General features: G+C 36.0%; 3 protein-coding genes across 4 annotated transcripts; 1 reads left to right on the top strand and 2 right to left on the bottom strand.

The window, feature by feature from the left end:
• Positions 1-88: 88 nt before the first annotated feature.
• Positions 89-5943, bottom strand: ftcdnl1 (formiminotransferase cyclodeaminase N-terminal like 1). Of its 2 annotated transcripts, XM_051118569.1 has the most exons (7): positions 5409-5943; positions 4918-5034; positions 4672-4767; positions 4402-4557; positions 3947-4132; positions 3333-3425; positions 3084-3218 (listed from the first exon to the last, which is right to left on the bottom strand). In XM_051118569.1, the coding sequence occupies exons 2-6, from the start codon at positions 5030-5032 to the stop codon at positions 3343-3345; spliced, it is 636 nt and encodes a 211-aa protein (XP_050974526.1). In that variant the 5' UTR covers positions 5033-5034; positions 5409-5943; the 3' UTR covers positions 3084-3218; positions 3333-3342. The 2 variants fall into 2 exon arrangements, with proteins under 2 accessions (XP_050974525.1, XP_050974526.1); XM_051118568.1 differs by lacking the exon at positions 3333-3425 and having other exon boundaries at positions 89-3218.
• A 183-nt stretch (positions 5944-6126) lies between these two features.
• Positions 6127-9959, top strand: c9h2orf69 (chromosome 9 C2orf69 homolog). Its single transcript, XM_051118567.1, is given in 3 exon segments — positions 6127-6174; positions 6176-6454; positions 8327-9959. Coding segments are annotated over 3 exon segments (1044 nt in total). The 3' UTR covers positions 9044-9959.
• A 1919-nt stretch (positions 9960-11878) lies between these two features.
• Positions 11879-23057, bottom strand: stk17b (serine/threonine kinase 17b (apoptosis-inducing)). The gene is made up of 7 exons (XM_051118566.1): positions 22266-23057; positions 19315-19527; positions 19089-19227; positions 18843-18969; positions 18684-18732; positions 16600-16779; positions 11879-14192 (listed from the first exon to the last, which is right to left on the bottom strand). The coding sequence occupies exons 1-7, from the start codon at positions 22382-22384 to the stop codon at positions 13955-13957; spliced, it is 1065 nt and encodes a 354-aa protein (XP_050974523.1). The 5' UTR covers positions 22385-23057; the 3' UTR covers positions 11879-13954.
• Positions 23058-23746: the final 689 nt, after the last annotated feature.

The raw sequence follows: 23746 nt of genomic DNA, 5'->3' as shown, positions 1-23746 counted from the left end.
GCAGCATGAGTCAACATAATACATCTACCCAAAGTGTTGCTTGCACAGGGTTGAATGTTTAATCTTTCTGGTGAAGAAAGTTAATGAGTTAGACCCTTTGGTGATTTGAAAGTTTTCCCAGTTTGTGGCCTGGCACTCAACTTTTTTTTTTATTTTATCCACTGATTTTGCCAGGTAACGTATTTTTCTGTGTGTTTTTATATTTCCAGTGCTAATGCAGGACCCAGATCAGTTTCCTTGAATATGGATTGTGCAATATATGACTGTATTAAGATATGGTCTAATATGGAAACGAATAGTTAATATTTTAATAGCTTTTTTCTTTTGCCAGTTGTTGTGTTTGTGGTTTGCAAGCACTATTAAAATATGAGTCAGGGTTTTACAGCTGGATTATTTGAGTGTAAAATGCACTCCATCATTTGGTGTTAGTTTCTTTCATGAATGTTAAATTTTGTGTTTCCTGTTTGTGAAAATGGCTCAAGTATGCACTGTTTTCTGTCTGTGTGGGGGTGTGCTTGAAACATCCTGAACTTTAACATCAGTGCACAATAGCATAGATTACATGCTATACAACTGTGATGTATAGTGTTGTGATCTTATATAAGAAGCTATATCATTATCATATAAAACTGGTCATAGCAGCCCAACTTCTGAAAGTCACAACTGTGGCTTCAGTAATAGCTTTGCAACTGCGTAGTGTCCCATTTTTATTTTAATCTGTGCCAAAAGTGGATTGCCTAAACTTAGAGGAAGTGTATATAATTAGTGGTTACTGCCATCTAGACACAGACTCTTTGACAACACTAAGCACAAGTAAAATGTTTAAAGATTAAAAATATTATGTTTAAAGCACCACATTACATTTAATTTAAGAGTCTTTATGCATAAGATTGTCTCTGTTTGACAATATACAGTAGTCAACATTTGAAGTGGATCAAAAAACGATAAGAACAGGTATTATTTTTGGTTTTAGGACAAATTTAATGAAAGGTTTTGATCTAATTCAAATGTTGACTACCATAGTCCTCTTCCAGATGAATGTATACATATGTCAGGAATGCCATACTTAGTTTTTCTGATCAGTTCAGTCAAGCACAAACTTGTTTATCAGAATTCTTGTTCCTCTGAAAAATGTCAGTGATTTCAATCTCAACAGCTTGTAAAATTAGTGTTTCTGTTGCTGTCTGTACTTGCTAGCCCTGATATTCTTTCAATGCATTTTTGTAGTGTAATCTAGTATGTTAGCAATAGGAGAGGGTTCCTCCCTTCCTCTCTCAAGTAGTAAATCACCTGAATGTCCCAGATCTGACATCCATAACTCTGTAAATGAGCTCATCAAGGGGTGGTCAAACTGCTCTGGCCTAATTACCCTTTGTATAATTATATACCTCTATGAGCAGAACATCGTGTGACGTACTAGCGAGGATAAATGAACCCATATTATGCCATTAAAACCTTTACATTCATGAAACTACCTTTTGCACAGAACTGCTTCAAAAGCAGCAATTACAAATATGTCCTGAGCAAGTAATTACATATTCCCATTTTAAGGAACTCGATATAATTATTTCAAGCTTGAGTATGTTTGTCCTATTTGATCAAAACAATTATTCTCAGAATGTAGACTTTTCCATCAAAACTTAAACTGACACAAAAATATGTCTGAGATGGATTATTATTAATCAGGTGTTTTTTTTTTAGATGAGTTTAAAGTTGAAAATAACATTGTAACAAAATTAATACTAAATGAAACAACGGAATGAGAATTCTGTCATCACTTACTCACCCTCATGCCGTTCCAAACCTACATTACTTTATTCTGTAGAATGCTAAAGGAGATGTTTAAAAAATGCCTTAGTGTGAATAAAATTCTTTTTTGTGTTCCACAGAAGGACAAAAAGACATACAGGTGTTGGAGTGACATAAGGGTGAGTAAATTATGACAGATTTGTTACTTTTGGCTGAAATATCCCTTTAAGCACTGTTCACTGCACTTGTAAACAAACAGTTAAGTTGTTGATGGGTCAACCAATGCTCTCTATAGAGCTTGTTTCCACCACTGAATAAAAAATTTAAAAGGTTATTGCAACTTTTTCTCTCCCAATTCTGACTTTTTTTTTCTCATAATTTGAGATTTTGCAATTCAAGTCAGAAGTCACAATTCTGACTAATCAGAATCGCGTGACAAACTCACAATTGCGAGAAATAAAGTCAGAATTAAAATTGAAAGAATTAAATAATAAAAATTAACAAAACAAAATTAATTAAAGCCACAATTCTTTTTATTTTCGCATTTGTGAGTTTGTCTCACAATTCAGACTTTTTCACAATTGCGAGTTTATATCTCACACTTCTGACTTTTCCTCATAACTGAGATACGAACTTGCAATTATGAGTTATAAAGTCCAATTTTGAGGGGAAAAAAGACTGATATGTTCTCAGAATTGCAAATTTATCTCTCACAATTCTGTCACAATTACAAGAAACAAATCGCAATTCTGAGAAAAAAATCAGAATTTTACGTTTGTCGCATTTCTGATTTTATTTCTCAGAATTGCAAGTTTATTTCTCCGAATTGTGAGTTAGTGTCTAGCAAATCTGACTTAACTCGCAAGTTTATATCGCACAATTTTGACTTTATAACTCGCAATTGCGAGTTTATATTGCACAAGTCTGACCATTCTTTTTTATTCAGTGGTGGAAACAGGCTTCCATAGCTCTCTAATTAACCATTGATTAGTTTAAGATTTAGCGCAGTGGTGAAAGATTTTGTCTTCTTCACATGTGCACACGATGCAGCTCTTTCCAGAACTCTCCAGTGCCATTTGAGAGTGCTCTCTCTGCCAGTCTCTGACACTCACGTGGGGTAAAGCCCACTAGGGCTGTACCCTTGATGCCCACTCCATGGTGTCTAGACAGTTCTGCTACTCGTGCTGTGATCAGTGAGGCTGGAGCATGGCAGAAGATTTGTCCTCCAATGGTGAAGCTTGGCCATTTTTCCTCACCATTAGATGAAGACAACGGAGGACCACCCTGAACACTCTCCACATTGCAAGCAATCTCCACATCACCTTCATGTGGTAGAGCCATGACCTGAACTCCAGGAATACCGCCAGGACTGGATTCACGGATCGCTGAAGCCACAATTCGGCCCAAGGCAAGATCCCGGGTATCGATGGTCACGTTACAGTTCATGACATAGGGGCTGGCTCCAACACCTGCAGATTAAATAACTTTTATTTTTTTCATTTTATTTGGAGGTGTAAATAGTGATTCTAAAAACTTAAACACTTTCTTAAAATGATAGCTCACACAAAAAGGTAATAATTTACCATCCTCATGTCATGCCAAACCCTTAAGACTTTGGTTAATCTTCCAAACACACAGTAAGGTGTTTTTAAAACTTTTCTGTCCATTCGGTTGGCCTGAGGGACAGAGGTCAAGGTAACCAAAACATTAAAAAGCACCATAAAAGCAATCATATCTCTTGTGTGTTGACAGAATGTTGACATGAGGGTGAGTAAATGATCAGACAATTTTCATTTTGGGTAAACTATCTCTTTCAGAGAGCATAACTTTTTCACCAGTCTTGGTTATTAGTAGTTCTCCCATTCATTTTCTCCATAAGTATTTCAAAAAACGATTTCTGCAAACAGTTCTAAGACATAAACCAAACCAACCAACTAAATATTTTATGAGGGTATAAACTACAGTGAAGCACTGCAAACAATATCAAATTGCTGAAAGAAAAGTATGCTAATAGTTGCTACAGAACCATATACTATCCATTAAAAACTTGTCTCTTTCTTGGAGAAAATGAATCAGATTTTTACTTCTAGAACCCAACTGTTGTGTTCTGTTGATTTATTGAGATGCAAAACTACCTTGATGTTTCATTTTTGTTCTATTTTTTGAAAATGTAGGTTTACAAAAAAAAATAAATAACCTGTAACGCCATATCTCCTTGTAGGCTGTGGACCTACATCTGGCTTGATGGTTGACATATCCAAGACCTTTTTGAACCAGCCAATCTCCTTTCTCCTCTTAGCCAAACCTCGGCGCTGAGAATCTGCCCAGCCAAACAAAAAGGCACTGGTACCTGTGACTTGTTCCGTTAGAGCCGTGGCTAATGCTACACAATAAAAGAAAACAGCAGTGCTTAAACACTGAGGTGCATACAGATGAGAAAAATCACTTGATACGTTCACATTTGAAAGGCAAGAATCTAAATTCTAAAAATAGTAGCAATAGTCCCCTATCAATAATGCAACACTGACCCCAAAAATAACTAATGCTGTTTGTGCTACTTAAACACTTCCATTTTATCGATACTTTATAAGACAAACTGGAGATTCAGAAGATGCATTTTAAAAAGTCTTGTTTGCATGCATAGCCACATACCATGGGCCTCTTTCCCACAATCGTCAAGGCCCACCTCCTCCCCCAGTGGATAGAGAGGCACCAGATCCACTGCACCCATGCATGGGTGGATGCCCTCATGGACATTCATGTCAATCAGAGAGCATGCACGCTCGCAAGCCGACAGTACAGCCTCCCCTGAAATTGACGACAACAGAGAATGGCCTCTTTTGTACAATTACTTACAAAGCAATTGTTCTCAGTAAATGGACATTTATTAAAAACGCCTGGAAGGACGAGCAGGCAACTCACTTATTAGGTCAATGCTTGCAACAATAGTGATGACAGAGCGGTTGTAGTCAACATCATTGAAGATGTTCAGCACCGTGATGCCTTCACGCTTGTTTCCTAATGAAAGACAGATCCAGACAGTTTTGTCACAAAGACATGTAACAAAAAGATGCCTAATGACTTCAGATACATTTAAATAACCATTTTTGGTTTGAAAGTAATTAAAGGCAAATTTAACAGCTTCAAACCAAGCATGCATGGTCTCACCATGTGTGTCAGTGATGGCTGATCTAGCCACTGTCTCAACCAGGTCTCTTCTCCGAGCTTCTGAGATGTTCAGGAGACATGCAACCAGCCGTCGACCGAGAGCAGAGCAGGACATCCCTCAAAAAAGCATAAACACTTTACCTTTACAGGGCCACAGACTCCAAACCAAAGCCTCAGTTCTCCATTTTCTTGTTGACACTTTACTTAAAACATTGACTGGGATTAATACACAATGTTTACCACATAAAGTTGGAATTTTTTAATTAGTTGACAGAAATGTCATGAACATTTAAGTTCTGTACGTTGTATGAATCTTCTCGACGAAAGACTTTGAGGGTTGAAGTGGGCAAGTTGATAAAAGCTCGACAACATTATACTGATTAGTTTCTGTCAAACAGTCCAAAGTTTATCATGTTCGTAGCTACTACAAAGAGGCACAGTAGATAATTTACAAATATTTTTCATAACTGTCTGATAAACAAAAATCATACTTGTTTTTCATGCACATATGTTACTTGAAGGCGTGAAACTCCACAACAACACACATGCTCCCAGCTGTTTCCGCTAGCAATGTTTGAATCGTGAACGAATCGTTCCATTGAGTCGAAACTTTTCAATAGACCAGTTGAAGCATTTTTTAAAAAAACGAAATAATAAAACACACTGCAAATTTGTTTACGACTTGTTTATCCCCACCCAAACATAACAACTGCTCATGAATACAAGAGATAAAATGAATTTACGTATTAAGTAGACTATGTTTGGGTTCCAAACGACTTGTTTTGTTTGCTGAACCGATTCTTGACGCGAACTGTTCAAAAGAACCGACTGAACCGACCAGAGTCAGGATTCCTATCAAGATTCCGTTCCCTGAAGTTTAAGAAAGTTAGGTTTTGGACATTAGATTAAACATAAATCTGCTTTATCAAATACTACAGTGTTTTATTCAAGCAGTCAAGCCAAATGCGTTATGTATCAGCGAATGCGTCTGGACTCCGCGCATGCGCATTGTTGTCACGGTTTGACGCTCCCGTAAAATGCCACTCGGCGGCGTTTAATCTAAACATACGCCATACATATTACATTAAACTGAACCTTTCGGTTCATTTTACGCTTTGAGTGTAGCGGCTGAATGCCCACCGGGTTATCCTGAACGCAGGATAATAGTTCGGATCATGCGGCGTTATTTTTTGCTCTGGTTTTGCAGTGATGGTTTCGATCTTAATGCTGCAGGTCGTGCAGTCGCCGCTACATAATCATTTTTCTTATGGGAAGTATCCGATCAGTCGTGGCTTGTTTATCGCTAGCTGCTATAGCGAGGAAAATGACCGCCGCGGCGGGGCTGTGCGGGCCCGGGACATCCGCTGCTGCGCCCGGGCTGCTCCGCCTGACTTCAGTCCCCGGCTACGATCAAAACCGCGTAAATGATGTTCTGCTCCTAAGACCTGCTACGGAAACGCAGAGACGCTGCGACAATGAAACAGAGAACCTGCAGAAAGGAAATGAGCACGTAGTCTTCTTTCCTGGAGACATTCAGGTTGGTGCATGACATCAGTCCTGAATCTGTCATGGTACCGCTGACTTCATGCACTGGTTTAAATTACGTTCTGATCAATAATGCGTTAAGAAATAGTCAGTAATAAGATGTCGTTTATACAGTTTGTGATTTGATTCAATATATAACCATTGCTAGTGATAAAGACTGTGTACGAATCTGTGGAGCCCCTTGGATTATTGACTAAAGTCATTTGATACAGTTTAGCTTCTGACTGGGCTGGATCTCTATATTTAGTTTTTCATTAGAGACACTGAAAACAGGCCCACGACGCGTATTAAGAACATACTGCAGAAGTCTAAGTTATTTCACATATGTATCAGTGTCACATCACTTAAAAGGATTGTGAGGATTTGTGAATTCCTTTAGACCTGGAGTGATGCTCATATCACATTGTTCACCTATCACATGCACATTATTTTCCATTTCAAGTTTATATTGTGGTTAAGCCTATATTTTGAGAAAATAATTTGTTACTGTGTTGGCGAAGCTTAATTTTCAACCTCATTACTAAAGTTTTCAGTGTCAGATGTTTGATGAACAGAAAGATCCAAATAACTTCATTTATTCGAAATGGAAAATCTTTTGTAACATTACATAATGTTTTTGCTGTCAGTTTTGATCCTTTTAATGCCTCCTTACTGAATAAGCTAATTTATTAAATAAATAAAAATTAACTGACCCTAAATACTTGAACACTAGTGTAAATGCTTCACAGCTATTGAATATGTTTGATTAAAAGGAACATTTTGTAGATAAATAAAAATACATGGTATTTTCTTCTAGAAGAATGCTAGTAAAACCCTAAATACACTTAAATTATGTAAACATACATTTTTTTCTAATTTCAGTCAGTTTTTTTTTTTTACCAAGCCTGCATTTATTTGATCCAGAGAACAGCAGAACAGTAAAATTTTGAAATATTTTTACTATTTAAAATAACTGTTTTCTATTTGAATATATTTTAAAATGTAATTTATTCCTGTGCTTTTAAAGCTGAATTTTTAGCATCATTACTCCAGTCACATGATCCTTCAGAAATCATTCTAATATTCTGATTTCCCGTTTAAAAAACATTTATTAGTATTATTAGTATTATTATGTTGAAAACCTAATTTTTTTCGAGTTTCTTTGATGAATAGAAAGTTCAGAAGAACAGCATTTAGAAGTATTTTGTAATTATAAATGTTTTTATCATCACTTTTGATTAATTTAAAGCGTCCTTAAAGTATTAATTTCTGTCATTTCTTTTCCTTGACTCAAAGCTTTTGAATGGTATAGTGTATAATGTTACAAAAGCTTTTGATTTCAGAAAAATGCTGATCTTTGGGTCTTCCTATTTATCAAAGAATAAATAGTACTCAACTTTTGAATATTGATAATAATAATAATAAATGTTTCTTGAACATCAAATCAGCATATTACAAAGATAGGATCATCATCACTGAAGACTGGGGTAATGATGCAGAAAATGTAGCTTTGATCACAGGAATAAATTAAATTTTAAAATCTATTCAAATAGAAAGCAGTTATTTTAAATAGTAAAAATATTTCAAAATGTTACTGTTTTTGCTGTACTATGGATCAAATAAATGCAGGCTTGGTGAGCTGAAGAGACTTCAACTGTTCAAAAACTTTTTACTGGTAGTCTATGTGCAGCTGTCAAATGTTGAGAAAAGGCTCTCTCGATTCTCAGAAAATGCAATCTAAAAAGAAAGAAAAATTACAAATGACTAGAAAAGTCACAAATCAGATTTTTTGTTCATTAAATATATGCTGAGAATGAGTTTGTTTTATTTTTCTTCCTCTTAAGCATTTTCATTTGCAGCTTTCTCATTCTCATCCACCATGTAGAACTTTCAGCAGGAAATGGCCCTTCAGCCTGACGCTGCCCCGTGGCAGTCCTGGAGTCTGGAGCGTGTCGCCCTCACCCTGGGCCAGCGTTTTCCTGGCTGCCATATCTGGATCATCCGCGCATCCCTAATGTACCTACACAAGTTCAGCTGCTATCAGAACTTTGTAGAGAGCAACCTATTTGGAGCCCCAGAACACTCTCCAGACTACGGAGCCGTTCGCCACCTGAGGGCACTCCTGGGTCACAGCATGCAGCGGGCTGGCCTCCCAAACCCTTTACCCCTTCTCAGCGGTACATCCACCCCTGGCCCCCTGCCCGCAGGTTTCAGCCTGACCATAGTGGGCTTCAGTAAAGGATGTGTTGTTCTTAATCAGATAGTGTACGAGCTGGCCGGAGCTCGAGCAGATCCGGAACTGAGGTTGTTTCTGGACAGCGTTTCAGATATGTACTGGCTGGATGGAGGACACCCTGGTGGCAGTGAGACGTGGGTGACCGATAAGTGTGCTCTGGGTGAGCTAGCCTCCAGTGGGGTGGCCATCCACGCCCACGTCACTCCATATGAGGTATGCGACCCGATGAGGGCGTGGGTTGGACGAGAGCACCGCCAGTTTATTAAGACTCTGGAGGATCTGGGCGCTTGCCTAAGCCAGAAACTGCACTTTGAGGATGAGCCGGCATCCATTGAGAATCACTTCAGGGTCATTCAGGACTTCTGACTGTTATCGATCTGTCCTGACACAAGTCTTAACTTGGAATGTATTCTTTGCAGAGCAAATAGCTTTGTATTGCACTGATATGTCAGTTAGTCAATAGCTTTGGGTTTCCAGGCTTTGTATGCTGCCTACAAAACACTCAAAATACAAGAAGATTGAAGCTTAATGACCAACTGCCTGACATTAAGCCTTATTGTTTGCCTGTTGCATCTGCCTACATCAGCTCTGAGTAGATTTCTTTTGCGTAGTCTGTTGGGAATGCAGATATGCTTTGTGAAATCATCTCTTCCCTTATAATCAAAGGGCTCTCGTGTCCCACAATATAAAAAAGAAATCTGAAAGTGCTTATTAATACATTTAATTAGTTTTTATGTTGGTAAATTAATAAGCATGGATTTAATTTCAAGTATGCGTATCCCTTATGTAAGGATGCTCTTGAAAAAACTTTCCTTTAGCAGTTTTGCTAAAGCTTACAGTCTTAAATCAGCAGATTCTTTCCATATATATTCCATATATATATGGAATATATGTTTGCGTTCGTGTTCAATATTTATTATTTAGTATTTCTTTTATTTCATCAGATAAAAAAATCCAAGGATCTTCCATTGGAATCAGATGTATAGAATATATTTTTGGTTAGATGGAAAAAAAAACTAATTTAAAAATAGTTTATTTTATTTACTGACTCGTAGTGACATGTTTTATTGACTGCGCAATGGTTAGTATGTAAAAACGATTCCAGTATTGCATTTCAGAAAACTCTAGGTGGCGCACTTTATTTGGCTTGTTCTCTTGAATACGTTGTATCACATACAAATGAACGTGGATTTTGCAATATCCTCAATGTAATGCGATGAATGTACTTCCTGCTTCATAGTCATTCCAAGCTGATGTAATTCAATAAAAATGTTGAAATGTTTCGGTGATCTGTTTAATTAGAAATATTATTTTTAAATGTTTTTAATGTTACATTTAAATAATGCAATTCAAGTTGACATGGGATTGAGGAAAAGGTACATCAAATCCATATATATAATACTATAGAGAGAGAGAGTTTATTTGCTAAGACAACTCATGTTTTTTTATGTTCTCATGGTTTTTGTGTGTGTGTGTGTTTTGTGTTAGTTAGCTGTATTTTTTTTTTTTTTTTTGTAATTTTTTTTACCTAACCAAAATAACCCAACTGCATTTTGATTAAGATTAATTGGAATGCACAGTGAAAAAACATAATTTCTGAATATTGTTAAAAAAAAGAGTTATCGGTTTTTGCTAATGAACTTTTCACACACACACACACACACACACACATATATATATATATATATATTTGATTTTGATTTTTATATATTTTGATTTTGATTTTTAATGTTTTTATAGAACTTTTTATACTGATCAAGGCTGTTTAATTTGAACAGAAATCCAGAAAAAAAAATTATATTGTTAAATATTATTGCAATACAAAATAGCGTTTTTCTATTTTAATATACATTAAAGTCTAATTTATTTCTGTGTTCAAAGCTGGATTTTCAGCATTATTACTCCAGTCTTCAGTGTCACATGATCCTTCAGAAATCATTCTAATATGCTGATTCATAATCTGAAACATGTTGGAAACAGTTGTGCTGCTTTTTTTTTTTTTTTTTTTTGAAACTGTGATACTTTATAAGGATTCTTTGATGGATAAAAAGTTAAAAGGAACAGCATTTATTTAAAACAGAAATCTTTTCTAACAATATATACTGCAGTTGAAAAGTAAAAAATTTTCTTTCGTTCCTTTTTTGAAAGAAATTAATACTTATGAAACTGATAGTTCCGGTCCTTGATTCTGATTGGTTGAGCCGTGTTCAAAGCTGTTGTAAATTACTGTACAAACATACACCTATGTTTACATTTGTGTGTTGCTCGGTAACAATGTTGTTGCAACCAAAACCATTTTCTGAGGAACTACACTTTATTTGCTCTGTTACATTTTGTGAAACCTTACCACGTATATGGAATACTTGCTTTATAACAGTGATAAGACCCATGAAGCCGTGGTTTACAGCGAATTCTGCTTCGTGCCGTGCCTAACAACACCCATTAGCTGTTATAAATTAACCTGAAACCACGGCTTCTTGGGACTTACTGCTTTATTTTATTCAGCGAGGATGTGTTAGTAAGTGATAGAAAAGACTTCTATTGTAAGAAAATATTTATATTTTGAATAAATTAACTTTTTTATTCAACAAATAATCTTAAAAAAGTATCACAGGTTCCAAAAAATATTTGACAGCACAACTGTTGCTAACATTGATAATTCTAATAGTAAATCAGCACATTAGAATGACTTCTGAAGGATCATGTGACATTAAAGACTGGAGTAATGGCTGATGAAAATTCAGTTTTGCATCACAGGAATAAATTAGATTTTAAAGTATAATAAAATAGAAACCATTAGTTTATATTGTAATAGCAGTTCGCATTATTACTGTTTTTGATCAAATAAATGCAGCATTATAAGCATAAGAGACTTCTTTAGATTGATTAGTTTGAAAGTATAAAAATCCTCTTTATCCTAGGGTATAAATATATATTCTATAACCTATCCTATAACATCATTATTATTATCATTATTACTTATTAATCATGGAAAAGAGGGAAAAAAGAGTCAGGTGATGCATTTCAGAAGTATAGGAATTTATTCAAGTCTGACATGTGTCAGCTAGGAAGTTTTAAATAAATCAATATCGTTGCATGAGGGATATCTTATTTTAAAAACAAAATTGGAAATGTTTTTACACGAGTCACAAATCAACAACATACAAAATCTATATTAAGAGTGCATCCTTTACAACTCTAGACTCTCAATGGCTTTATTAGAATTTGTGTAAATCATCTGAACATCATTTATTCTGATACATATAACTCAAAATACACAGTTTCCATCATGAAATGAAATATCTTCCATTATCAGTTTTTACTAATCCTGCATAAGACAGAAAGAGAATCTAGCAAGTTTTCCCTTGTCACAAGCTTTCTGCAAATACCACAGCGACTGCTCAGAAATGCTCTCCAAAGTCTGGCCCCTATTCTCTATTGAACTCCAGCTTCAAATACCTCATGGCCCTTAAACATTATTGAGGCTGTTTCCCAGGCAAGGAATGGATTCAAGTTTTCCTTTAAGATGACGGCATACAGTGAGCACACGACCGTGACAAGAGCCTCTCGTCTTAGGAGACAATAGCCCTATTATGATTGCAGACTGGTGACATCTCTGGGAAACCGTAAGGCCCTGAGCACACAAACACACATGAGCTCTTCACACCTCTTTATACAGAGAACAATAACTCAAGGGCACTGCCTTAAGACTGAATTCTGCAATACTAACATTTCCAGTTCTAACAGCTACTCAGAAAAACTGGCAACAAAATATTACACGAATAAACCGTGAGCTAGTTGTATTTTTTGCATGACTACACACTTTCCACCACAATATTCTAACATTCGTTTGCCTTCATTCTGTACTTTCATCACATTCACTATTCACTATTCCAACATAACCATATCGTTTCAACAAGAACAGTCAACTTCAATATCCCATCTTTTCACGCCCTACGTAATCCAAGCCGATAAATATACCTTTAACACTGTTTTCCTTTCTAAATCCAAAACCACATACAAATAATTTATTTTAAATACAACAGGCCTTTAGTTTAAAGAGTGTACCAGTATCTCAATTAAAACAGGATAAACATTAATAATAATACATCCACAGAAATGTGCTGCACTGGTAGATCAAGTGAGGCTGTACGGCTCAAGCATAGAAAAAAAAAATGCACACCAAGGCACTGAAGAAATATACACCGGTAAACTGTGCAGTTACAGCTAACCCTGAGAACAAGGCTCGGAATGAACAAGTACTGAAACCTTTATCGGTTAATAGCATTAGCTTAAAAAAGGTAACAAAAACCCTGAGTTACCTCAGATTGGTGCATAGATAAAAACTGTCATTTCAAGATTATATATCATAGACCATCTCAGGCATTGAGATATCAGGCGCCTGCCATGGGGGAAATGCTAGAGTGTTGCTTAATAATAGTTTATTACACAATAGGTTGGCAGTAAAAAAGGGAATATTTAAAACCAAATTTTTTTAAAATCAACAGATACAGTTGATATACTAAATCGAAGGCCGTTACAAATATTTTCTCTTATTTTAGTGACAAAAACACATAATAAAGGGTTTAAGTGCTTTCCTGTACTTCTTTAGTCATTATCTAGGAGGAAGTTCTGTGACCAATGCAAACGCATATTTGTGTAATCCAGGGTGTGTTGTGCGTGTGAGTTGAGTCACATTTTTGGAGCCCACTAACGTGTCAAAGCCAAAAGAAAGAAGAGGATGTTAGACAAAACACACACCGATACACAGAGGGCATTTCTGTACTGAACCTTTTCAACAGAGACCATCTCATTAGGTGTTTCTGAAATCTCTATAGAGTTCTCAAACACTCTTATCCTTCATTAAAGCAGAATTAAAAACCACCGAATGCCCTGACGCTCTCAAGCGTCTGTCTTTATCAAATCCCTTAAGTGCAGTAATGCAAATAGTGTTAAGATTAATATGGGGTAAGATCAGCAGAGAATTAAATCGATACTCAATGGCAATTAAAATAGAAATCTATTCAAATGAATAACTTAAAATCCAAAGAGGACAGGAAAAAGCATCTTGAGACAGGACAGCAACATAGATATTTAGATTCTTACTCTTATAATATTAATATTATCTGCCTTTTTGTGAAAAGATCATCTTTGGTCAGCCAAAGGATGTTGGAAACAGCATTAGGACTGAAGCATGTTTGCTGGTGCTGTACGGGGGCCAACAAAAGACTAAACATGTGACAATGCTTTCCAGTGCAAGTGCATTTCCCTTTCGGATCAGCATAAGTGGTCACCGTCGCCCGTGGCTGACATGTCCTCCTCAAAACGAAACCTCTTGACGTGCGGCGAGTCCAGAATGTTTTCTTTGTCTTCGGGATCCTCGGGTGGCGCGGACCACTTCCCACCGAAACTCCTTTCCCGGGGAGTGCGTGGGGTCACGGGGATCAGGTCGGAACCTGGACAGTGGAGCCACAGCCAGGGATGGGTCATGCAATCGGCTGCACTGGGACGGTCCCTGAAAAATGAGGAAAGAATTCATGTACAGGACTTTGAATCGTGACTGAATGGAACTATTATGCTGTAAAGAGCAATAAATCAAAGTACATCAATTAGTTTATGACAGCAAATGCAAATATACGATCTTAAAGGGGTCATGAAGTGAGAAATCAAAATTCCCTGATGTTCTGACATGTGAGAGGTCATTACTAAACAAACATCTTGTAAATTTCAGAACTGAAAACATTCTTGTTAGTCTAAAAACAGCTTATATTGAAGCCAATCTGTTAAAATATGTGGAATATGCCACTTTATGATGTAATAGTGTGGCTGAACACTATCTCCACAGAACATAATTAAAGCCTGCTTCCACATCACTGCCTGTTTAGCCCCACCCACTGATTAGCGCATGTCGTGTAAACAATGAGACGCAAATGATAAAGATGGCTCTGAATACAGCAAGACGCTGTGCAGTGCATTGTGGAAGAACAGTCTTTGCATTGCCTTCCTTCTAGAGATGTAATGACATCAATATCGCAATAGCAAAACTGTCTCTGTATAATCATGGTCACATGATGAGATGAAACAATAGGTCTTCCAGGCAAAAAGTGTAGTTTTTAAAATATATTTAAACTTCTAATTTTAACATAAAAGATCTTTAGAGTTGTGTTTGGGCCATATTTTTCACACCTCAGAACGTCTCCGTTCACAATGGATGAATGCAGTGAACTCGTTTTATGAGTTCAGAATGCGTTTGGGATCGCAACGGCCAGCGGTTATGCTTTATTTTTGCAACACATGATTACAGCATTTCACTAGATTTTTAGAGAGATGCATTTTTGGTAAGCCTGCCTTCACTGAAGTTTTAAAAGCTTGGAAGTACAGTATGAATTTCTGCCAGCTAGCGGTTTAAATGGGTAACGTTACTGCATTCCGAATTCAAAATATCTCTTTGAAATGTAGAAATTAGGGAAGTAGTATTGTAATTTCCCTACTGTAGTGTAAACAAAAATAACATCTATGAAATATTCATTTTCATTTATTTTGCAGTGCAATTGCTTTAAAATATATGGCCATTACTGTTATTGTTGTTAGTATTATAATAATAACCTAATATGTTTGGCATCCTAAAACACCAGTGTGAATGTAATTTAGACAGTATATGTAAGTGAGTATATCACAAATAAAAAGAGGGTTGAGTCCCCTTTAAAGTTCAGGTACAAGTCAATTGACTTTTTTCTGACTTAAGTTTTCTTAGGAACATGGGTTGGGTCTCTACATTTTTACTCTTAAAGTGCATTAGAACAATTTAAAATGTACAAAATGTTTGACTTTTTCCCAAATCTTCATTTGTCTTTTTTTTAAATATCAAAATAAATATTATATTGTGGACTTCATATTGCAATATTATCGTATTGTGGGATTTTGATATCGTTACATCCCTACTTCCTTCTGATCCCAACAAGAAACAGTGGATGAACTGTATTTTTAATGAAGTTCCAGATCATGTCAGTAAGAACTTGGACCCTTGTTCACTTCATTAAACTGCAGATTCATTTACAAACAAGGAACAATTCAAAGGTGGGATTTTCAAAAATATTACAACTGAAAGACGATACTGTGCCGGCTATATTGAATCTGACATTAATGTTGTGACACACAAGTGTGAGCAGCTGTTACGTGGTCACTATTGCTTTGTCTGTTATTACAGATTGTTTGATGTGCATTTATGCAGGTTTTTTTTTTTTTTTTTTTTTTACCAAAATCCATCTATGTCCATCTATGAAGAATGTAGGCTGTCAAACATAAAAACTGTTAGCCAGTCATAACAGTGGGCTATTTCTTCCGAGTCTACAATTTGTCACGCCACTTTAAACAGAGTAGTCTGATAAGCGGGGTTAGAAGCAGGACAGAAAATAGCTTATTACTTCTAAATTATGGTTTTTGATGTAAGAATCTTCATAAAAAGGCAGCTCATGACCAAACCTTTTTGCTTCCATTTTTGCTTTACAGTCCATTTTGACCTCATTTAATCTCAGTTGTTTCATGCTGAAATGTTTTCTACAAATGTTTTAATGCTTGAAGACAAATGAAAAGAAAATGAAACTTGGACTTTATACTTTGTGATAAGCAAACAATCTATGGCAAAGGAAAAAGTCAGCATTCAGGAAGTACTGTGAGCCATAAAAGAGTAATCACTGGACATGACTTCATTTCTAAACCTCTGTAATGCATAATAAAATCATATGACCCAGAATAATTACTGCTTTGTAAGTGGGAAAGGGTTTCCCATAGCGCTTATCATATGACTTTTCATCTAGAAGCAGTTGTGTACATTATTTTGTGCAGTACTGAGCTTGGCAAACAAGCTTCACTTCCTCTAACTGTCCGAAATCAGAGTCGCTTAGACTCAAGGGCAGACTCACTCTGGCACTTTGACCAGCAGTTTCCGGATGAAGTCGACAGCCAGCTCAGACACCCTTGAGAAAGCCTCTCTGCTGTAGTCCACGTTCACCTGGGATACGTTTAGGAAGGTCTCCTGTTTATCATCGCCAACGAAGGGAGACTCTCCTGTCACCAGCATATAGGCGATCACGCCCACACTCCTGATATGAATAAACACATAATCAGTTTAAAACCATCTTAAACCACATATGAGACACCAAACATGAAATATTCTTTGCTGCCTCAGCTTGTTTTCTGGTCTTAGCTCATCTTCCTTCCTGATCATGCTGGTCTATTGGCTGGTTTTAGATGGTTCTGAGGCATATTTTAGCAAACCACATTCTGGCTTCTTTAGCATACAATTGTTTTTAGCATTGATAATAATAAAACGTTTTTGAGCACTAAATCAGCATATTAGAATGATTTCTAAAGGCTCATGTGACACTGAAGACTGGACTAATGACATTGAAAACTCAGCTTTGCCATCACAGGAATAAATTAAATTTTAAAATATAATAAAATAAATATATAATTAAAACACCTTTTAAAATGCGTAATAAAATTTTGGAATATTAATGGTTTCACTGTATCTTTAAAGGGGTAGTTCACCCAAAAATTACAATTCTGTCATTAATTACTCAGACTCATGTAGTTCTAAACTCGTTAGTCCTTCGTTTGTCTTTCAAACACAAATTAAGATATTTCTGATGAAATCCAAGAGCTTTCTGACCCTGCATAGACAGCAACACACCTGACATTCAAAACCCAGAAAGATAGTAAGGCCATCGTTAAAGGATTACTCCACTTCCAAAATAAAAATTTCCTGATAATTTACTCACCCCTATGTCATCCAGGATATTCATGTCTTTCTCTTTTCAGATGAAAAGAAATTAAGGTTTTTGAGGAAAACATTCCAGGATTATTCTCCATATAGCAGACTTCAGTGGTCCTCAAAAAACTGAAGGTTGAAAATGTAGTTTCATAGGGATCTAAACAATCCCAGCTGAGGAATAAGGGGCTAATCTAGTGAAACTATCTGTTATTTTCTTTAAAAAAAAAAAAAAAAAATCAATTTATATACACCCTTTACAATAGAAGGTATGTAGGATGATTTTGCAATGTAGGACGATTTTAAAAATTGGAGGAGAAAATGGGATCAGAGTTTTTTGACATACCCTAACTGTCTTCAACTGGAGTGCACAGGCATCACAGAGCTAGACAAGGTTAAAAAGTATATATATATATTTTTTTCTTAGGAAATAACCTGTCATTTTGCTATATAAGATCTTATTCCTCGGCTGGGATCGTGTAGAGCGCTTGAAGCTTAAAACTGCATTTGAAATTGCATTTTTAACCTTCAATCTATTAAGCACCACTGAAGTCCACTCTATGGAGAATAATCCTGGAATGTTTTCCTCAAAAACCTTAATTTCTTTTCATCTGAAGAAAGAAAAACATGAACATCTTGGATGACATCTCGAAAATTTTTATTCTTTTTTGATTCTGGAGTAATCCTTTAAAATATGTGACATCAGTGGTTCAATCATAATGTTATGAAGCTACGATAATACTATTGTGCACAAAAAAACAAAAATAAAAACTTTATTCAACAATTTCAGTGTCTGCCACCATTCATGAGAGTACCATGACGTATGGATCAGAAACCTCTCAGATTTCATCAAAAATATCTTAATTTGTGCTTCAAAGATGAACAAAGGTCTTGCAGGGTGACTAATTAATGACAGAATTTTCATTTTTGGGTGAACTAATCTTTGAATACAGCCTTGGTGAGCACAAGAGAATTCTTTAAAAAAAAAACAACTTTTAAACAGGAGCATCTTTTGTTTCTTTACTTAACAGAATATGTGCATGTGATGGCCAGAATGTTCACTACATTCAGAGTTTTCCATGAACTATGAGTAAAAATAGAAAACTGTCTAATGACCACTGAAATTTCCATGACCTTCTACAATTTTATGAATGTCCCATGACTTTTCCAGATCTGGATATAACCCTGTGGGAACCTTGTATATTGAAACACCTGATGAAAAAGATTAAGACTCACCAGAGATCTGTTGCTGTGGTGATTGGTTCATAGTTCAAGATCTCAGGGGCTGGATATATAATTAAAAAAACCAAAAATAATCACTTCTCTGTTGTGATGAGCCCATGAACACAGAACTATGTGTGAATTTAAAGATGAATGGCACTGAATAAACCTTACCTACGTACTCGGGGGTACCCAAGATTTCTCTAAGCTCCCCAGCAGAGCCCAACCTGCGGGCCAAGCCAAAATCCACTAGCTTTATATCCCCCAATGGGCTCAGACACGTCAGGAGAATATTCTGAGGCTGAATGAGAAAAAAAAACATTGCCTCGATAAATAAACAAGTGCATTTTTTGATGAAATACAGATCTTTTCATTTAAAACATGTCCAATGAAGGTTATAAAGGCAGTTGTGCATCTGACCTTCAGGTCCAGGTGGACCACGCTGCTTTGATGCAGTAAGTGAATTCCCTCAAGCATCTGTCTGATCAGACGAGTGATCTGACCTTCAGGCAGCAGCTCCTCTGACACACAGTGGTCAAATATCTCACCACCCGCCGCACTGGCGCACAAACACATTCACAGTTATTTTTAGTACTGAGCCCATGAACAGGGACGTATAATTGATATATCTAATCACAGCACTCACTATTCCAGCATTAGAACGAGGTCGTGATCAGTCTCATATACAGCGTGCAGGTTCACCACACGCGGGTTGTTCTTGGCCGCCTCTAAAACTGCGATCTCATGTATGACCTCCGCCCTGCAGTCGCGACCTCGTCGCCGCTTCTTGATGAACTTCGCCGCGAAGACTTTCCCTGTAGCCTTTTCTACACACCTCTTCACCACTGCGAACTTCCCCCTGAGGGTGACAAATACAGATAAAAAGAGGCAGAGAAACAATAAAATGAGTGTAACTGAGGCAGAATATGACAAATGGAAATTTTTGAGGCATAAATAAAGTACCTTGAGTTCTAATATCAATTTTTATTTATGATGCACTTCAAATATGTCACTGTTTGCAATCAGTCACACTTACAGAGGTTCTCTCTTTCACACTGACACAGATAGTTATTAAATGATTCAAACCCTCCATTAGATGTTCTCACAGTTAAATATCAGGTTAGATGACTGATGTGGGCCAGTTTTTACTCTAAAAACTGCAATTACTGTCACAGCACGAACAGGTGAGACATTAGGATAGAAACATATACTCAAAAATCAATCCCACAATTCTTTGGACCAGACTGTAAACATATTGTGTCATATTGTGTCAATTCAAAACAACCGTTTTCTTTTTCAATACGATTTAATACGTCATTTATTCCTGAAATGGCAAAGCTGAATTTTCGACAGACATTACCGCTATCTTTAGTATCACATGATTGTTCAAAAATCATTCTAATATACTGATTTGAGAAACATTTCTATTTCTTCTTCATTTCTGTTCAATTTGAACACAATAGCTAAACAGCTACTTGATATTTCCGTGGAAACTATGTCACTTTTCAGGATTCTTTGATGAGCAGCATTTATTTGACATCCTTCAAAACAATTAAATGTCTTTGCTGTCAATTTTGATTGATTTAATGCATCCTTGCTGAAAGTATTTATTTATTTCTTTAAAAAAAAAAAAACTGTTTTCTATTTGAATATATTTTAAAATGCAATTTATTCCTGTGATTTCAAAGATAAATTTTTAGTATCACTACTTTTAGTATCAAAATCATTTTAATATTCTGATTTTTTTTCAGGTTTCTCTGATGAATAGAAAGTTTAAAGAAATCTTTTGTAACATTATAAATGTCTTTATCATCACTTTTAATCAATTTACAGCATTCTTGCTAAATTAAATTCTAAAATTTCTTTCCCAAAAAAAATAAAATAAAATTATACTGACTCCAAGCTTTTGAATGGTATAATGTATAGTGTTACAAAAGCTTTTTATTTCGGATAAATGCTGCTCTTTGGATCTTTCTATTCATCAAAGAATCTTAAAAAAAAAAAAAAAAAATACTCAACTGTTTTAAATATTGATAATAATAATATTATTATTGCTGAAAATTTAGCTTTGATTACAAATTTAACTTTGATTGTTTAAATATATTCAAAGAGTAAACAGTTATTTTAAATAGCAAATATTTTAGATTAAATAAATGCACGCTTGGTTGCAGAAGAGAATTTAGTGGTAGTGTATATCAATATGATAAAGAAACATCTGCATATGAATAGAATCAATATTGATATTTCCATCATTTAATAACATTTTAATAATTTCTCCCAGACCAGGGAAAAATCCCTGATATTTTAAGGTTTTTTTCCAATGCAAGTAAACACCAGTAAACAGATTCAAAACGAAACTGCTCTATTTGCACAACTATACGCCATCCTATAAAACCATGCAACAATTAACAGTATTGACACTCATATTTTCGACTGTATTTCCGCAGAACTGCACCATCCTTCACAGAAACAAACAAACAAAACATTTTCACACTGAAGAGATAAAACTGCAAGCGAACTGTGAAATAATTTCCTGTTAAACAACACAGCCAGCAGCATAAAAACAACCCGAATATGGCTGTATGCAAATGGTGAGAGAGAAAGAGGAAGAGACCAATGTCACTTCCTCTTTCTCAGTATTCACAGTACAATCTACAGCAAGGGTCTGGTTCCCACATGGGCTTCCTTCCTGCAAGCTCCAAAGCCTTGCTGTAGTGCTTTAGCAGTGACACACACACACATATTAGTCACAGTTCAGTGAGCAAGGCCTTTCCAATCCTGAATAGCTAAGCAGGACAGACTCCACACACCAGACAACCTTCAGTCCTACTCACCCTGTGACAACATAAACAAAATAAGCCAGGGACACATCTGTCCTAAACTTTGCATGTCATCTTATGATTTGGTACCACAATACTTTCCTTACAGTAATGACACTGTAAATTTTCCAACTATATGCACATACCCAATGAGTTGAAATATCAGGTACTTCTATTATTATTATTATTATTAAGCAAGAATGAATTTAAAAATGATGACAAGGCTTTTAAAATAACAAAAATGCATATTTAAATTAAATGCTTTAAATTCACTAGTCGATCTAGAAACAACATTAATCACAGTTTCCACAAAAATATTAAGCAGCACAACTGTGTTCAACATGGATTATATTAGAAAAAGTTTCTTGGGATCATATGACACTGAAAAGCCGAAAATAATTTAATTTTGAAAACTTATTTATATTGTTATAAATATTCAAACTATAAACACATACTTAAAGACATAATGTAAAACTGAAATAAATTGAGACTACAAAAACATGCTATAGTTAGTTCCCTAATACTATAGTGCTACTAGTGACAAGTAGTTTACTTTTTACAAATTTGACAGTACTTCTGTACCAGAGAAGTTCAAGATTATGACAGAACAGCCACCTCAGTAACAAAACACCAATACATATTTACATGAGCATTTGTGCAGTCACTCTAATGTTCATCATCATAAATAAAAACATTATGACAACATCAAATGAAGCATTTTAATATGGAAACGCCTAACAGAAGACATATTTTAGGTAATAAGGAGTATTTGACACACCTGCCCAGTTCGTTGCTCATGTCAAACACGGCGTCCATAGGATCCGTGTGGATTTGAGTGTGGATCTCTGACAGCAGAGCCGAGGATCCACTGCGACTGTCCAGCCTCCTCCGGGCCATCACCACCACCAGAGAGTGTCCTGCAAGTGTCCAGTGAAGTCTGCAGACCGCTTCCTATCACTTAACCAGCACTCTGCTCATGTTCAGACTCACAACCAGGAAAAAAAACACACCCACTGCCACCGGCCTCCTCACGGTGTTCCGTTAACGGTACAAAGGCTTCAGAAAAATAGTGTTCAGTTCGCGGTTATTCAGAAAGAGTTGACAATAAATTAATTCGCATTAGTGGAGTGAGTTCGGTTGAGTTTAAACACGATAACCGATGCTAAGAGCCTCCCCAGCTAGCGAAGATTAGCTCATTTAGCCCTCAAAGATACCGCTAAAACTCCCAGATTAAACTCGGTCCTTTATTTAGACAAACGTACAAAGAGATTCGCCTCATTTTGTTCAAAATACACACCGACCGACGGACAGACAGCGTTATGTTTCACGCAGGACAAAATCACTACACTAAAGTTTAAAACGGACACCCTCTTCCTCTTCTTACGGGAACAACAGCGGACGAACTATTTGTCATAAACTCTGAAGAAACTGAAGAGAGTTAACACGCTTGTCTGACTAGTCCATGCTGAGGTAAATCGGTTTCGATTCTAGGATTCGGCTCTTGTCTACCGGTTCCACCGTTTCAAATTCTGCTCTGATGCCAGCACGAGCAGCGAGGCACTACGTCACCACCAGCGTCATCATCGTGATCGTTAGAATTCGCCTATTGTACGATAGATAGACTGATCGATAAATACTTAATGCTATGTACAATAACGATAAATGGTCGATATTAAGCTGCTCTCTCTCTCTCTATATATATACATATATAGACTATTCTACAGCCCTATTCTACATTTACATTTAAAAGCATTCTTGGATGTTAACTAAGATTCTTTTATTATCTATTGAAGGTTGGGAGGTGGCTGTCCCGAACCCTAACCCCTAAATTTTAACTTATGACAATGATATTGAAATGATTTTTGCATTTTATTGTTATTTTTAAAAATATTTATTTGTCACTCTCTCTCATAGCTACATGGTGAGTAGATAGGAATAATTTCAATTTTAGTACAGCTATTCAAATTTGTATGAATTTTAGTATGTTTTGGTACGTGGGTTAAAATTCTGTAATGTGATGTGGTGGCTACCAAAACATTACTGTCACTACTGAAAATGTGCTGTTACGACTGAAACATGGGATGTTTTATTGAAAATAAAGTATACTGAATTATATGATATTTTTTGGTTCAATGTATATTCAGACTAATGAATCCTTAACTTTGAAATCTACTTTTTGCCTTTTACAAAGATTCAAAATACAGCAAATTTCATAAAGTACACTTGAAATATTGTTAAAATTGTAATTGTTACTAATTT

This window comes from Labeo rohita, chromosome 9 (genome assembly GCF_022985175.1).
Source record: "Labeo rohita strain BAU-BD-2019 chromosome 9, IGBB_LRoh.1.0, whole genome shotgun sequence".
NCBI classification, from domain to species: Eukaryota; Metazoa; Chordata; class Actinopteri; order Cypriniformes; family Cyprinidae; genus Labeo; species Labeo rohita.
The sequence above is the reverse complement of the archived record's forward strand: the minus strand, read 5'-3'. Positions and strand labels throughout refer to the sequence as shown.

Coding starts and splice junctions, on each gene's coding strand:
- stk17b (XM_051118566.1), bottom strand. CDS start 22,384: ATGGCCCGGAGGAGGCTGGACAGTCGCAGTGGATCCTCGGCTCTGCTG. Junction 19,228..19,314: donor CTCGTTCTAATGCTGGAATA/GTGAGTGCTGTG, acceptor TTTGTGCGCCAG/TGCGGCGGGTGGTGAGATAT. Junction 18,733..18,842: donor GGGTACCCCCGAGTACGTAG/GTAAGGTTTATT, acceptor TTATATATCCAG/CCCCTGAGATCTTGAACTAT.
- ftcdnl1 (XM_051118568.1), bottom strand. CDS start 5,032: ATGTCCTGCTCTGCTCTCGGTCGACGGCTGGTTGCATGTCTCCTGAAC. Junction 4,768..4,917: donor AGCCATCACTGACACACATG/GTGAGACCATGC, acceptor GTCTTTCATTAG/GAAACAAGCGTGAAGGCATC. Junction 3,219..3,946: donor AAGGAGATATGGCGTTACAG/GTTATTTATTTT, acceptor TTTAATCTGCAG/GTGTTGGAGCCAGCCCCTAT.